General features: G+C 43.5%; 1 protein-coding gene across 7 annotated transcripts in view; it reads right to left on the bottom strand.

Annotated features, from left to right (window-relative positions):
- Positions 1-16590, bottom strand: part of MYO18B (myosin XVIIIB) — a 316003-nt gene that overhangs the window by 45776 nt on the left and 253637 nt on the right. For all 7 annotated transcript variants that reach the window (XM_054675970.1, XM_054675972.2, XM_054675975.2 and 4 more), the window contains 2 exons: positions 8240-8284; positions 6691-6828 (listed from right to left, as the gene is read on the bottom strand). In XM_054675970.1, the coding sequence (XP_054531945.1) occupies positions 6691-6828; positions 8240-8284 (183 nt within the window). The remainder of the gene's footprint in view (positions 1-6690; positions 6829-8239; positions 8285-16590) is intronic.

The raw sequence follows: 16590 nt of genomic DNA, 5'->3' as shown, positions 1-16590 counted from the left end.
TTGCCCATTCCTGTAGTTCATTCAGCTTCCCCCTTGGTGGAAAACATTTTCTATGCTTATAGTTTTCATCTACCAAGTCCTCATTCTCCTGCTTCAGGTAAGGCCCTTCATTGTCCTTTGGGGAACCCCTCCTCCCTTCATGTTCTCATGGTTTGGTGGGAATTTCCAAGAGCCAGGTGAGAAGACTGACTTAGGCCAAAGGTAAGAGGCTCCTTCAGTCCCCTTGTCCATTCTGACTGGTTCAGGCTCACTCAGGCTTGCATTTTTTGTGAAAACTGTGAAGAAGAGAGAAATTCTCTTTACTACTGGACTCAGAATGGTGCAGGCATGAGTTTGGAGCTGTTGGCCGCCATCTTGTTGCCCCAGAAGGAAACCAACATAGAAGACAGCAGAGCAGAGAGGTTGGTGGGGAACCAAATCCCCATGATCATTTTTGAATTCCTGGATCTAGTAATGCCTGAAGCTAGATTTTCCTTTTTGGTTTCCCAGCTACAGGAAACAATAAATGCTCCTTCTTACTCTGGCCAGGTTGATGGGTTTTATGTCACCTACACTCATAAGAATCCCAACATTACGCAGAGGTTTCTTGGTATCTCCTTAGGGCTCCAGGTCAGAGTTTAAAAAGCTTCTGGACAATTCTCTTTGGATGTCCCCAAACACACGAAGTTTAACATATTTAAAACTGAGCTCACCAAAACTCCACTTTCACTGCCAAGAGGTTTTCTGTTGTGCTCATGGTTTTCTGCTGTGAGTTTAGCCCACTTCTGCAATCTCTGGTATGTGGAGCACCCAGTCCTAGTTTTCCCTAGTCCTGCCTGTCAGCATCCATGCCTTTGGCACAGCAGCATTACCTGGCCTGCTCTGGGATGAAGGACAGAGGATGGAAGGGAGTTTCTGCTTATTAAACACCAACTTGGTGGCAGGCCTTCCAATGAGCACTCTAGAGTGCTAATTTTCTACAGTTGTTAATTCTTCAGCTCTGCAAAGGGAATATTATTAAAGGCTATTTAACGGTGGAGGGGCTGAGACTCGGAGACTGTAACTTCCTCATAGTCAGGAACTAGTAAAGGAGAGGTTGTATTAGAAAACAGATCTACCCTTTACTTTCTTGAAGTATGTTTTCCAGGCCCGCTGGTCAGGCCCTGTTGAACTTTCTGAGCCCACGACATGCTTCTGCCCTCAACCTGCACTCTGGGACCCCTGCTGTAGGCAATGAGGAGCCACTGAAACCAGATTTTCCTTTTAGAGGAATCAAACTGGCTAAAGTATAGAGGATGGACTAAAGGAGGGTGGAGTTGAAAGGTCTTTGCCAGAGTCTAGGAGCACAATTATGGTAGCTTGACTTAAAGGTGTTGGCAGTGGGGGACGGAGAGAAGCAGAAAGAGTATTTGTTTGGGTAGGGGGGTAGAATACAAGACCTACGGATTCGTTGAATATGGGGATGAGAGAGGGGAATGATAACCTAAGATAACAAGGGCTCCAACATGGTGCTTTATGAATAACAGAACCACTCAATGATCCTGATAACACAGGGCTGGTGGGGCAGGATGAGTTTCCTCTTGGACATGCTGAGTTAAAACATCAGGGAGATACCTGGTTGGTGATCACTATAGACAATAAGACAACATACATAAATTTAAAACTTGGGAGAATATAAAGATGTTCATCTGTATTTAGGGGTCACCTGCTGAAAGCTGCAGAGCCAAAATCACAAAAGGAGAATTGCCTGCTATCAGGTGGAGAGAGAATCAGCCAGGTGAGGGCAGTAACCTGTGAACCCTGCATTTGGAGATAAGGTCGTGAGGCAAAGACCAGGGAAGAGCAGTTTGAGGAGAACCAAGGAACAGAAATCTTGTCAAGGCCAAGCAGATAGAGTTCCATGAAATGTTCAACAGTGGCGAAAAGTCCAGGAAAATATAAAGACTAGAGAATTTCCCCTGATTTGTGTCTCTGGAAGCTGCTGACACAGTGAGAAAGGTTTCAATGGAGTGGCAGGGCAGTCTCTGGGCTGTAGTAAATTGAGGCATGAATGTGGAGTAAGTGAAGATGGTACCTATTAACAACACGTCTGAGAAGCTCGAATCAAAAGGAAGGAAAAACAGTAACTCAATAGGACAGCAAGGTGATGGATGAGGACATGGTTAGGATGGGGAGGACCTCAGCTGTTTATAACCTCTGGGGGAAGAACTGAAACAAGGAAAGTTGAGGACACAAGAGACAGAGGTGACGCTAGATGAATCAGAGTGTTTTAGGGGGAAAGAAGACCTGGATCCCAATTAGCTTCAGACAGGGCAGGACTGGACCTCATCTTCTGAGACCAGAGGGAATATGGGGGCAGATAGAGATGAATGCATATACATCACAGCAGAAGTTAAAGCCATTATTATTTTACTTTGAATGAAACAGAAGTGGAGGTACCTCCTGAGAGTGATGGGGAGAGATCAGAGGGAAGTCAGGATGGTTTGGAATAATTGCCCAGGAAATGAGAACAGCGACTGCCCGATGACAATACCTTGGCAGTCTCTACAGCTAGGTCGTCATGCCTGTCAGCATGTGGACCTTGCAGAACAGGGTGAGTGACCATGGCTAGGGTTTTACTGGGCTTGGGGTGAGGATCTAGAAAGAAATGAGGCTTAGACCCTGCTCAGGAAGCCCAATGTGTTGTAAGGGTAAGAAGAAGTTGGGAGCGCCTCACTGCCCTCGCACTCTCATCCACAGAGCAGTGGAAGGAGTGCGAGAAGGAGAGGCCAGGCATGCAGCAGGGACTGACGTAAGCATGCCAGACCCTGGACAGCCCAGGCACCACTTGTGGCCAGATGTTAAGAGAAACTCCTGAACAAAGTGTGACTGCCACCATCCAGCCCATAAACTCCCTCTCTGTGGCCACAAAGGTAATTTAGTGTCTTCGTCTCCAGAAGCGCTTGCACTTATCAGCGGCAGCAGCATGATTCCTAGGCTGTAAATCATAACGCTTTAGGTGTATTTCTCTTGAGTTGACATCCCCTTATAAATAATGTGGGGAATGCTTTTATTTTGTTGGCAGAAGACTGCTTTCTCCCTCTCTTCTGTTTTTAGAGTGACCTTCTTTCTCAGTCAAATGGGATATATCCAAGAGGCTCATTTATTGGGTCTTCCCACGCACCAGGTAATATGGGAGTGGGTATAAATAGGAGTCTTGTTCTCTACTATGATACAGTCTCCTAGCAGAAAGGACATTCATATCTATTAGAGTTTAAAATGCAAATGCCCTTTGATCCAGAGAATCATTTACCCATGTTTATAAGGATGTGTGTTTTTCAAAGCTTGACAAGTTAATATCAAATATCTGGAAAGCACCTAAAAGTGAAATAAAGACACTATAGTTAAATAAAGCATGGCAGCTTGTGCAGGAATTACAAAGAATGAGATGAACTTATGCATACTGGTAAGGAAAGATCTCCAAGGTGTATTGCTGAGGGAAAGAAGTATATTGTAAAAATTTATGAAAAGCATTACATGTAATTATATAATTTATGTTTTTAAAAATCCCACAAATATGCTATATATTTACTACAAGTACATGTATATGTTTATGATATATACATATAAAAAAAGATAGAGAAGGATATACACCAAACTGAAGATGATGGATCCTTCTGAGAAGGAAGCTTAAGACTGCAGTGGTGGCCAAGGGGATTTCAGCCTTCTGATATATTTTGAGTTCTTTGAGAGAAGTATTCATAGATTGCTTGTGCAATTAAAAAGAGCTAGAAGTCAAGACACCTGTACTCTGTGTCAGTTCATACCATAAATTTGGATAAGATATTTCCCTCTGCAGACCTCAGGTTTTCCCATCTATACACTGAGCAAGTTGGGCTGGATAATCCCGGGGTCCTTTGCAACTCAGAATGCCTTGAGTCCTCAAGCTGTAAACATATTCAAAGGAAGGGGTTCATAATTTTTAGGGCTTAATGTCATAGGATCTGGTGCTCAGTAGCACTTTGTCTTGGCTGAACATTGAAGGTTGAATAATAATCCTTAGGCAGTTTTAGTACTAATGAACAGAGGTCAGATTTTTCCAGTAAACTTTACCAGGTGAGTGATCTACCTCCCGGATGAATGCCAGAGAGCTGTGGTAGCATGGCAAATAAAATAGAGGCTTTGGTGGGATTCCAACCTAGGTTCAAACTCTGGCTCTTCCACTTACCTACTTTGTGCTATTAGTGAGCTACCAATCCTCTCTGCGCCACAATCAATGCTGAGCTGTGACCAAATACAATTAATATTTCTGCTCCAGCCTTGATGTTCTGGTCAGTTATTCATTCAACAAACATTTATTGAGCACCAACTGTGAGCCAGCCCTGGGGATGTGGCCATGAGGAAGACAGACAAGAAATCCCTTCTTACAGATGTGTAAGTATCTCCCTTGCCTCCTGCCCCCTCCCTGTTCTTGATGCAAGCACTTTCACTCCAAACAGCAGCTGAACATGCCCAAGAACTTGGAAGGGGAAAGGGAAGAGAAAAGGGAAAGAGACTCTGGATAGGGCTCTCTGGGAGATGCTGAAGACCCACCTTGCCTGAGGGGCCGCTGCAGGAGCTGTAAGACCATCTATGCATGGATCAGTTGCTCCCCCTTCTCTGAGTCTCAGATTTCTCTTCCGTAACATGAAGATAGACAGTGAAGTCCATCTCCTGGGATTCCTCCGGGCATCAAATAGTTACTGCTGCTGATAAAAATGGCTAATTTTTTGTGGCTCTTTCTAGGTGCCAGGCTCTGAGTAAAGAGTGGCTTGTGCATCACCACATTACCCCTGACAACAATCATGATTTACTCAGGAGGAAACATGAACAGAGAAGTTAAGCAGCTTCTCCAAAATCTCACAGCTGCAGATATGCAAGTAAAGAATTGGAATATTATTTTTTAATCTATGTCCGGGTCCATACATAGTAAGCATTTGATAAATGCTTATTGAAAGTTATATGTACTGGTTTGTCTTGTTGTTCTAAAAACGTTGACTTTAAAAACTATACATTGTATACGTTTTCCTATAGATTATGCTTTCTAATCCAGTGCTAGAGAATTCAGTGAATTTGGAAGCAGCCAGAACACTGATTAAAGATGAATCTCTGTATAGAATAACAATTCTAAAACTTTTCAACAGGCCATTACAATGTAAAAAGTGCCTACTTTTTGTTTTGGCAATATTGATATTGCCAATTATATCTTAAACATATATAGCAAATGAAAAAAAAAAAGAATTGGAATCCAGCTCTGACTTCAGATCCTGCACCGAAACCATAATACCCTACCATCTCCCATTCAAACAGGTGCCAAACAACTTAGGTTAGGCTGCAATTCATCTGTTAGGATCCTTATTATCCACCCTAATATAATTAGAATTATGAAACTTGGTTATTATGTTAATGAGCATTCATATTCTTCTCTGGCTGCCTCCAATTCTCCTGCTGCCACTGGCAGACAGGCTAAAGCAAAGGTATTTAGTTTTCAGAAGAGATAAAGTCCTCATAGTTTGGAGTTCACAGAGGACACAATTCCCTTCTTCATACAGGCCTTTGTTTTTAATTAAGAGCAGTAATCAGATAATCTTGCTTTAATTAGCTCCCCAGAAGCAACCCATTCTTGGAGGCTGTCTTTGATATTTTCTACATCAAATCTTTCAGCCTAAGATTATCTGCAGACATGCACCAGACATTTGCCATTTGCCAAATATGCCCAAAAGTTTAGCATAAACTCCCACTCCCTTCTTTTTGTAAAGACAACCCCTGCATCAAAGCAAACACGTTTTGAGTCAGGAAGGGGTTGTCTGGGTTTGCTCCATGAGTCTGTGATTTTTCCAGTCTTATCATATTGGGCCTTCTGTTCACAAAAACTGTGAGCATCTCATCTTAATTATGCATATCTTAATCCATAATTTCTGACTTATGGCCATTAACTCCTAATTACAAGAGGGCCACCCTTGAAAAGGGAAACCAAGTGAGCTCAGAGAAATGGAGCTGAAAAGCAAGAAGGAAGATGGATGATAGAAATTGTGCAACTAAGGGTGAATCCAAAGGCCCATTTATTGGAGGCGGTTGTTGTTGGCAATTCTGTAGATTTGTGAGGCTCCCATATCAGGCCACACCTGAATTCATCCCTTTCTGTGGTAAGGAAATTATAAAATTAAAAATAAAGCTAAAATTCGAATAAAGCTAAAATCTCCAGGTGATAAATCATCTGGCCCAATTTCTTTATAATGACTTTCCATTAAAAAAACTTAAGTGAATATGTTTATTAAAAATTTTTTGAACCTGTAATTACCCATAAATGGAAAAAAGAGTATGATGTGCCTTAAGTAGAAGGCAACTATAACAACTATTACTATTTTTTTAAATGTTCACCCTGTGCTATTTAAAAATCTGGAAAACCATGCTCTGGAGAGGACTGCATTAGGTCCTCATTGCTTCAACCATTTGGATCAGTAAATAAAATTATATTCCATGTATTGCAGATGAGGAAGTAGAAGCTCAGAGAGGGTAAAGGATCTGCCTAAAGTCACACAGCTAGGAAGTGGCAGAGTTATACCTCAGACTTTCAGGACCATGCTTGTTCTTGCCTATGCCAGAGACAATGAAAGACTTGAACAACAACTTTCAAAGTCTGAGATTCTTCAAGCTATTAGCCATCCAGAGGCAGCAAGGAGATACTCTTACCTGGGGCTGAGGATGCGGCTGCTGGTGGCTGACTGTCGAGAAGGAGTCCTCATAGTATCTGTGGCCAGGGACAGAGTACAGCTCAACCAGGACTGCAGGCTGCCCTCTGGCTGGGAGCTGAGGATGGAGACGTTATCCCTAGAATAAGATTGCAGGACACCATCAGCACAATGACAATCACAGTAACAGCAATAATTAGATATTCACCCATAGCATAAGCCAGGCATTGTGCTAAGTGATATACCTGCATAACCTCACTCACCATCCCAGAGAGGTAGGAGCCAGTGCTGTCACAGTTACACAGATGGAATTACTGAGATTTGGAGAGGCCAATTTGGGTCTTGGCCAAGGTCACCCAGCTAGTCAATGATGAAATTGGGATGCAAACCCTGTTCCTTTTTATTCCAATGCCCATGCTATTAATCATGGCACTCTTCCTTGGGGAGATACACACTCCACTACAAATGTTGAGGTCTCTCCAATTTAGGAGTAAAGTTTGGCATTGAATTTGATGTGTTCAAGGAATATATCAAGTGTGAAGGTCTTAACTCCTTCCTTACCTTATCTGGATCATCTTTAAAACAGGGACTCTACTTTTATGTCCCCTGATTCTGAAAGCGGCACAGAAAGAGAGGGGGTCGTCATAGGTCCTCAATGAGACCACGTAAGTTGATATACTCATTCAACATTATGTATATGTGTGTGTATATGTATGTGTGTATATTTGTTTATTAATATTATTTATATGTGTGTATGTGTATATATATTATAATATATAGTTTTTTAATAGGACGCTCTATTTATGCCAAGCACCAGTTCTTGTCCACGTGAACTTAACATTGACCCTGTCCTCAAGACCCCATCTCTATAAATAACAATAAAATTTTTAAAAATTATTAATATTTTCTAGAGGGACAGAGGGTAGGTTTTACTAGAACCTGCTCTCTGTCCCTCTATAAAGCATTAGTAATGGTAGGTTCTAATAAAACCTACCCTCTGTGCCTCTATAAAGCATTAATAATTTTTTCTTTCAAAGAGGGAGCCTTGATTTGCTTCTTGGAGGCCTAAGGAAAGACATCAAGTAGTGAAAGTTGAGCTACATCTTCTTTGAAGGTTAGGGTTTGGCCACGCAGGGACTGAAGAACGGAATTTTGGGTGGAAGGAATCATGTACACATAGGTACAGAGGTCATAAAGGTCGGGGCATAAACAATATGGAAACCAGAAATCACAGTTGGAGGGGAAAGCAAGGGTCTGAATGTGCAGAATACAAACATCAGTGTAAAAAGTCTGTTCTGGGGCAATAGGGAGCCATTGAAGGTGTCTGAGGACAGTAGCATGAGAAGGCATAGGCTTCTTTCTGTCTAAAAGAACTAGGGCAGTTCAATACGATGTTCCTAGTGCTATAGGTTATGACCATGAAGGCATTAGTCTCATGGGCATCACTGATAATTCTCCAAGTGGACATGGATGTTCCCTCTGCAAACTGGACAGAGAGAGCCAGGGGCTCACCCTTGTGAGCTGCTCAGTTCTACTTGGGGTTAACTTACATCTCTTTTCGGCCACTGCTGCCACAATCCACTGCCGTCTGGACACTAGTAAGAGGCACAAGAAAGAGTGTGTTATCCTTGTGCTGCCAGGGGCTTGGAAACATGGTTATTGACGTTAGACAGACATGAGTGTGAATCCCACTTCCAACATTTGCCCCTGTGTGATCTCAGGGAAGTCACTTGCCTTCCCTGAGCTTCCTTTCTTCCTTCCTAAAATGTGGCAAATAATGGGGCTCTGTTGTGGAGCAGAGTAAGTGAGATAACCCTTGTAAAGATCTCAGCATGGTTCCTGGCAAATAGATAGTGCTAATTAAGTGGTAGCAACCATTACCGCTACTCTTGTTTTAGTACAACTAGTACTGCTATTATTAATAGCATTGTTATTGCTAACAAGCAAGGCATTAGCTGTATGTTCTTTGTGAGTGCTAGCAAATCAGACATGGAGCAGGGCAGCTTCCCAGGGCATTGTGGGAAACTCCAATACTAATTACGATGGCAGCTGTTCTTTAGAGAGCATCCCTCCATTCAACAAATATGCTACCCACACAATCTCATCTACCTACCCCATGTGTCTCCATTTTAGAGATTAGGAACTTGACATACTTGTCTAAGTCACACAGCTTTTGATCCCAGGCCTGTTAAGCTCATGCTCCTAATCAGCATGCAATTGTTCAGTGGGTGGGTGCGGACAGCCAAACTGCAAACCTCAGACACCTAGGACATCATTTTAATCTGGATCATCAGGCTGGGGCTTCTCAGTATTCTCTGCTGTAATCTGGACAATTCCTCTTTTAGAAGATCAAGCTGTTTCCTCTAAGAGCTGCACCTGCTGCTCCTTGGCTCCCACCCTCAAAAGCCTGTCACCCTGGGGGCTTCTATTTACATGCATTTGTCCAGGCAGTGACCAACATCCCTTCTGGACCAAGAACAAGTCTTATTCATCCTTCAGCCCCAAAGCTCAGTCAGACCAGAAGTTCTCAGACAATGCTTGGTGAATCCAACAGAAGAAAAGTCAGTAAGCAACAGCCATGGGCCAATTCTAGCCTACCATTTATTTTTATAAATAGAGATTTTTGTCTGTGATTGTTTTTGCACCATAATAGTAGTGCAACAAAGACAACATGGCATGAAAAGGCTAAATATTTACTATCTAGCCCTTTTAAAGAAAAAGACTCTGCAGTGGAACAAAAGCAGCTTTTGTGAACGGCCTTGTAGGAGGCAGAATAATGGTCCCCAAAGATGTTCACATTCTAATCCCCAAAACAAGGGAATATGTTTCTGTACAGGGAAAAAGTTTTATTGGAACACAGTCACCCATTCACTTACATTTTGAGTACTTCCTCACCTACTTTGACTAAACACCAATCTTTACTTGAATCCAGCACTCAGGAAAGTCTTTATAGCCCAATAGCTAATCAAAGCACACACTGGTGTTAGTTCTTGTTTACTATTTACCCTGGCTGACTCCATGAGTACTAGCCCCACGGGGGGACTCGGCATTCAGATTCACCCTCTTCCAAAGGGCTCTTCCCCAGCACTAGAGACCCATTCCCTCCTTGATGTCTAATCATGCTGGGCATCTTCTCATCTCCTTACTCTTCCACATGCTCCTGCTCTCTGACCCACTCTGTCCATACAGGGGGCTGATCTGTATGGACAACATCAATGGGTTCCCTATCCCATGGCTTTCTCTTGGACTCAGCCAATAGGGAATGCAACTGACAGTTGACAGGAAGGAGGGAAGAGAGGGAAGCTGAAGTTACTTATTGTCCTGGATTTCTGGATTTCTCTCTACTGCCTTTCCTTGTGTTGGCTCCAGCTCTCAACCAAAGGCCAGAGCTCCTCCTATCAGGCTTCTCTCTCTCTCTCTTTCTTTCTGGATTCCAGCAACTGCACCCTCTTTTTCTCCCTTCAGACCTTGCAGGAGTTACTGCTCTCAGTTGTTGCTATTCCCTAGGTGCTGCGCCATCTATACCTTGGGGCTTCCTCACACCTTTGTAAATAGTCCTTTTGTTAAGCTCTCTTCATTCAGAGTTTGTCTTTCAGTTTCTGCCAGACTCTATTACAATAGCTAATCTCAATGCTTTTTCTACCTTAACAGGAAGATCTGCATTTATTAGGCCAATAGTTTATATGAGGAAGAAGCAGACAGCAGGCATGACCCAACACTGCACTGCTAACTACTGTTACACCCTTAATCACAGTGTCACAATGTGGGAGAAAAAAAAAAAAAACAGCGAAGAATCTAAAGGGACAATCTTATAAGAGCCTAAGATTATCGGCAATCCTTACTAGCTCCTCCTAAGCTTCTGATCTGGAAAAGAACTAGCCACAAGGACAAATAACAAAGATGGAAGTATAGCTGCTTATTAATCCTACATTTTTATAATATCTGCACACTGGTTGCTTTTGCCCATGAACCTGTTTCACTAAACTTGCACAGAATATCTAAGGCTGAAGTCAAGACCCACCAGCTGGTCTGTTTGTTCATTCATGATGAAATACTGTCCATACCAAGTGTGATATCTGACCTGGACCCCATGCTTCCTACCATTTGAGATGGTCTCCAAAAAATGAGAGTATGTTTAAAATAAGGAGGCTGAATTAAGAGCTTCTGGGAACTATAGCTCACGTTTATTGTACGAACAAATGCTGAAGGCACCTAACACCTTTATCATGAGATGATCCGCAATGAAGCCTTCGGGACAGGAGATTTAAAAAAAAAAAAAAAAAAAAAAAGGCTTTCAGGCAGAAGCAGTGGGGAGCTTTGTACTGTCTGCTCCTGAGAAGTATTAAACCACATGGGCAGAACTCACTACCATATAGACTGCATATAAGTCACAGGTTATTGGTCCTGGAAAGTACTTGAGTTTGTATACCATGGTGCATGGAGCCCTCGAGTTCTGGGAGACCCCATGAAAAGTGTGGGTACCAAGGGGTCAAGAAGAGAGACCTAGGAGGAAGGCTTAGCCCAAAACCTTCCTCTGTCACTCCAATCAGAGGATGGCTGCACTCCATCCTAGGCTAGAATTTTGTACATGAGTTAGCTTTGGTATAAAAAAGGAATTCTACAATAAGGAGGACATTTGAAACACATTGGCCCTTTTACCATGTGAAGAAAGTGTCTCTGGGCTACAAGCTCCACAAGGCAAGTCCATGTCTGCTTGTTCCCTACTGTACCCCCTGTCCCAACACATAAGGTGTCCATTCATTGTTTTCTGCTGAGTGGGCACGGGCCCAAAGGGCAGATGACCTGTCCATGGTCCTGATTCATTTGCTGGTACAGCTGTCTGGGACCCTCATCTCCTGACATGTGGTCAGTGGTTTTCTCTCCCCTTGGTGCAAGTGGCTTTTTAAAAAAAGAACTTGGCCAGGCGTGGTGGCTCATGCCTGTAATCCCAGCACTTTGGGAGGCGAGGCGGGCAGATCACGAGGTCAGGAGTTCCAGACCAGCCTAGCCAATATGGTGAAACCCTGTCTCTACTAAAAATACAAAAATTAGTCAGGTGTGGTGGCGTGTGCCTGTAGTCCCAGCTACTCGGGAGGCTGAGGCAGAAGAATCGCTTGAACCTGGGAGGCAGAGGTTGCAGTGAGCCAAGATCATGCCATTGCACTCCAGCCTGGGTGACAGAGTGAGAGGAGAAGAAGATGGAGAAGGAGGAGGAGAAGGAGGAGAAGGAGGAGAAGGAGGAGAAGGAGGAGGAGGAGAAGGAGGAGAAAGGATGAGGAGGAGGAAGAGGAGGAGAAGGAGGAGAAAGGAGGAAGAGAAGGAGGAGGGGGAAGAGGGGGAGGGGGAGGAGGGGAAGGGGGAGAGAGAGAAGAAGAACTTGAACTTGTGCCAGGAATTTATAAACAGGGTGTTGATGATGAGCGAGATAATTAATTCAATGTCTTCAGCTGTACTTCTTTAGGGTCAGTCTTTGCCAGACAATTCCAGTCTAAATGCAAATGTTGCCTGGGAAGTAACATGTAAATTCATTGGCCCCATCTCACAGTGACAGATACAAGTTCTCCTTAACGACAGGGCAGTTACTGGGCAGAGAACAGAGACCTTGACAAGGGAAAGGAGGAAGTAGGTTACATTTGACATGACAGCAAGGCTTGGCCATTAGCAGTTTAGGTTATGGGGTCAGCCTGGACATCAGACCATGGCTTCATCACTTACTGCATGGATTGGGGCAAATTTCTTGACTTCTCAGTTTCTTCATCTGCAAACTGGGAAGAATAATGGTAGGAGCCTCAGAGAGTTGTTTTGAGGATAACATATGCCAAACAGGTAGCATAGTACCTGCACAAAGCAATTTCTCAAGAAAAGGTACCTATTGTTACAATTATCATTATTTCCTGTAATGCTGGAATAGATAAAGTAGTTTGGAGACCTGACTCTCTGTGAATCCTACTAGCTGGATATATGGGCTAGAAGGAAAGCCAGGTGGTCTATGCAGCATCATTTAAACAGGTGTTATATGGTACTAAGGCCTTGCATTGCAACTTGAACTGCAGCATCAACCTTCTCAGATTAATAGGAATGCTTTAAGCTGTTCTCCCTGGCCTGGAGCACATTCATTACTCACAGGGGACAAACTAGAAAGTAAAAAAGTTGCAGGAAAAGAGCTGTTGGAAGTTCCAATGACTGTCCTACTAGGTAGCAAGAAACTTTACAGTTTGGACAGAGCCTGGGTCCACTCAAGAATAAATTAACTCAGAAGCATGCCCTCAGTAGCAACCAGAATCTTTGGTTAGACCCAGATCTTTCCACTTGTCCTACTGCAGCCTAATTTTAGCCAGGTTATAAAAGGATGTACGTTGGAAAATGTCCAACTTACACTAAACAAAGCAACTGAGGACTCTTTTTTCAGAGCATTCGTCTCAGATTGGGCCAGCTGGTACTTATGCACTTTCAGCTGACCCAAGAGTAAGAGGTCATTCACTGACCTCTCTACATCTCACCCAAACCCCTTTACCCCCTAGCCAAGGTGACAGACAGAGCAGCCGCAGCCCCTGGGCCATGAATAGACAGGGCTGTGTCAGCCAGCACATTCCTCCCTCCAAGAATAATGAGCATACGCCAGGCCTGGGTGACTGGCTTAAAGCATTTCTCCATTAATCTAAGGAGGTTGATGCCACAGTGCAAGTTACAATGCAGGGCTCTAGTGCAGGAGAGCACACGTTTAAATGCTGCCACATAGGCTACCTGGCTTTCTGAGCACGTAGCCACGTTTCCAGCCTGGAAGGCCTGTTATGCTCAGATCTAATTCCCAACATGGGGAAATGTGACTTTTTGTAATTTGAACAAGTCTCTCAAAGAACCTCACCTGCAGCTGAAGCATCTCTCTCTCTCTCTCTCTCTCTCTCGTGTGCGTGTGTGTGTGTGTGTGTGTGTGTGTGTGTGTGTGTGTGTTTCTCTCCTGGGTTGGCTTTGAATTTATTATAATTGAGAACTCTGTTTGGAGAAGTACCTCGAACCAGTCCCTCAGGCTCTAATCCAAACCTCTTACCCCAGGGTGATGAGGAAATTAGGAGTGAAGTGTAGCGTGGAGCTGTTAGCAAGTGGGAGACTATAGACTGGGGCCTGGGCAGGAGCTGGGGGTTCTGCTATGGACGGTGGATTTACAGCCTAGCAACACAAATACTTCTTTTCATTGTTTATAACCAATTTAATTGCACTGTGATCAGAGAACATGCTTTATACAATATTAATTCTTTGAAATGTGTTGAGACTTCATGGGCAATTTTTTCCCCCAGTTTCTCCATTTCTATGATATTACTGAAGTCTACACTGTGTTTCCACTCAAATCCAAGTTCTAAGTCAACATATTAGGATCAAGGCCTGCTGAGAATTAGGAAATGCTCCCTAAGAACCACCCTGGGGTCAGGGCTGGCTTCAGGGGCTTGCGACCCATGCCCAGAAGGGCCTGCATTTTGGTTTAATGCTCTTGTGTTACTGTCTTGAAATCTTAAATAATTTTTTAACAAGGAGCCCCATACTTTCTTTTTTCCTTCGTTTTTTTTTTTTTTGTTTTTTTTTTGCAACAGAGTTTCACTCTGTTGCCCAGGCTATAGTACACTGGCGCCATCTCAGCTCACTGCAACCTCTGCCTCCCTCGTTCAAGCCATCCTCCTACCTCAGCCTCCCAAGTGCACCACCAAGCCCGGCTAATTTTTGTATTTTGGGTAGAGACAGGGTTTCACCATGTTGGCCAGGCGGGGCTCGAACTCCTGACCTCAAGTGATCCACCCGCCTTGGCCTCCGAAAGTGTTGGGATTACAGACATGAGCCACCGCACCCAGCAAGCCTCACACTTTCACTTCACACTGAACCCTACAAATGACGTGGCCAATCCTGCCTGGGGCACTGGGGCATTTTAAGAAACTGAGGGTGTCAGTGGGTTTCTATGGGTCATCTTCAGAGGAGAAGAAAGGTAGGAGAAAGGGAAAGAGGAAGGTGGGATGGAGAAAGAGAAAAGGGGAACAAGAGGGCTGCTGCTCCCTCATCTACCTTCCCGGGGGACACTGGTCTTCTTTCACTTCCTAGAACGTGCCTTGATCTGCCATTACTCATTTTCTTCAGGCCTTCCCACAGCTGGCTCCTTCATTTCATTCGGGTCTTAATTCCAATGCCTTCCTCTCTGGGAGGCTACATCTGCCTACCCTGCTCTTCATCATAGCACCACGTTCTCTGCCCTCGTAACTCCAATTGTATTCTCGTGTTTTATTTATCAATCTGTGCACTTTATTTTTGGACATACACACACACACACACACACTCCACCATCAGAATGCAGGTTTGATAAAAGCAGGACCACCCCTAGGCTCTTCTCCCTCTCTATTCCTCAGCAATTCAACCAATCTGGGCTTTAGACACAGTTCCAAACATTCATTTCTGCCTGACTTCAGGCAAGTTACTCAACCTCTCTTCATCTGTAAGAGGGAGAATAACGATAACAAGAAGCAAGTGGAATAAAACAAGCACGTAACACAGCATCTCACACGCAACAGGTGCTCAGTAAGACTTTATCAAATGAATGAATGAATGCAATTGATGATGATTCTCATTGAGCCCCTACTATGTGCAAGGTAATGTGCTAGGAAGCCATACTTTTTCACTTGCTTCTTATTATTAACCCATCTTAGACTCAAAGAGACGGAGGCTCAGAGAGGTTGAATAACTTGTCCAAGGTCACGCAGAAATTAACCATTAGATCTCTAATTGGCAATCAGACTTGTTGATGTGCAACGCCTATTCCCTCTCAAATTCTTCCTTGACTTCCCATTGTAATAATCCTGCACATTGCATGGGGCTTTTCCAGGTACAGGCACAAGATGCATTTCTTTACACCTGGTTTTCTGTAGTCGTGTCACACCTCACAGCAACTCTGAAATGCAGGTGATGTCCCTTCCAGCTATGAGACAGGTGTTATATGGAAACTAGAGATCCAGTCAAGGGAAAAACATCAGAAGCCCAGCAGGGAGGAAGATTTAAGTCCCTAGAGACAGAAGATCATGAAAAGTGAGAAGGAAAAAATTCAGATTGGATTCCAGGGCATGGAGCTCAGAAAGGGTAGATCAGAACAGAGGAGACAGATAAAGGTGTCTCTTATTAGGATGAGGGTGACAGCAGGGTCCCTTTAAAGCCAGAGGGGATCTCTCCCCTACGCCAAGACTGGAGTGATGTCTGCAACTTTCTGTGACCTCACCACCAGGATCTCATTCTCCCAGTGAGATGTCTGTCCCTTGCTTCTTGTTTTCCTTTTCATTTTATAATGTTTTTATTTTTAACTTTTGTGGGTACATAGTAGGCATATATATTTATGGGGTACATGAGATGTTTTGATACAGGTGTGCAATGCGTAACAACCATATCATGGAAAATGGGGTATCCACCCCCTCAAGCAATTATCCTTTGTGTTACAAACAATCCAACTATACTCCTTTAGTTATTTTTTAATGTACAATGAAATTATCATTGACCACAGTCATCCTGCTGTGCTATTAAATACCAGGCCTTATTCATTCATTCTAACTACATTTTTGTACCCATTAGCCATCCCACCTCCTACTGTCTATTCCCATAGGTTAAATTGTTTTGATTTTTATATCCCACAAGTAAGTGAGAATATGCAATGTTTCTCTTTCTGTGTCTGGCTTATTTCACTTAACATAATGACTTCCAGTTCCATTCACATTGCCGCAAATGACTGAATCTCATTCTTTTTTATGGCTGAATAGTACTCTATCGTGTATAGGCATCACATTTTCTTTATTCATTCATCTGTTGATGGACACTGTCCCTTGCTTCTTGTTGCACCTTCTTCCAGCCTGTCACCCACCCTTCAAGCATGGACCCTCCG

The sequence above is a fragment of the Pan troglodytes genome, chromosome 23, assembly GCF_028858775.2.
Source record: "Pan troglodytes isolate AG18354 chromosome 23, NHGRI_mPanTro3-v2.0_pri, whole genome shotgun sequence".
Taxonomy (NCBI): Eukaryota; Metazoa; Chordata; class Mammalia; order Primates; family Hominidae; genus Pan; species Pan troglodytes.
The sequence above is the reverse complement of the archived record's forward strand: the minus strand, read 5'-3'. Positions and strand labels throughout refer to the sequence as shown.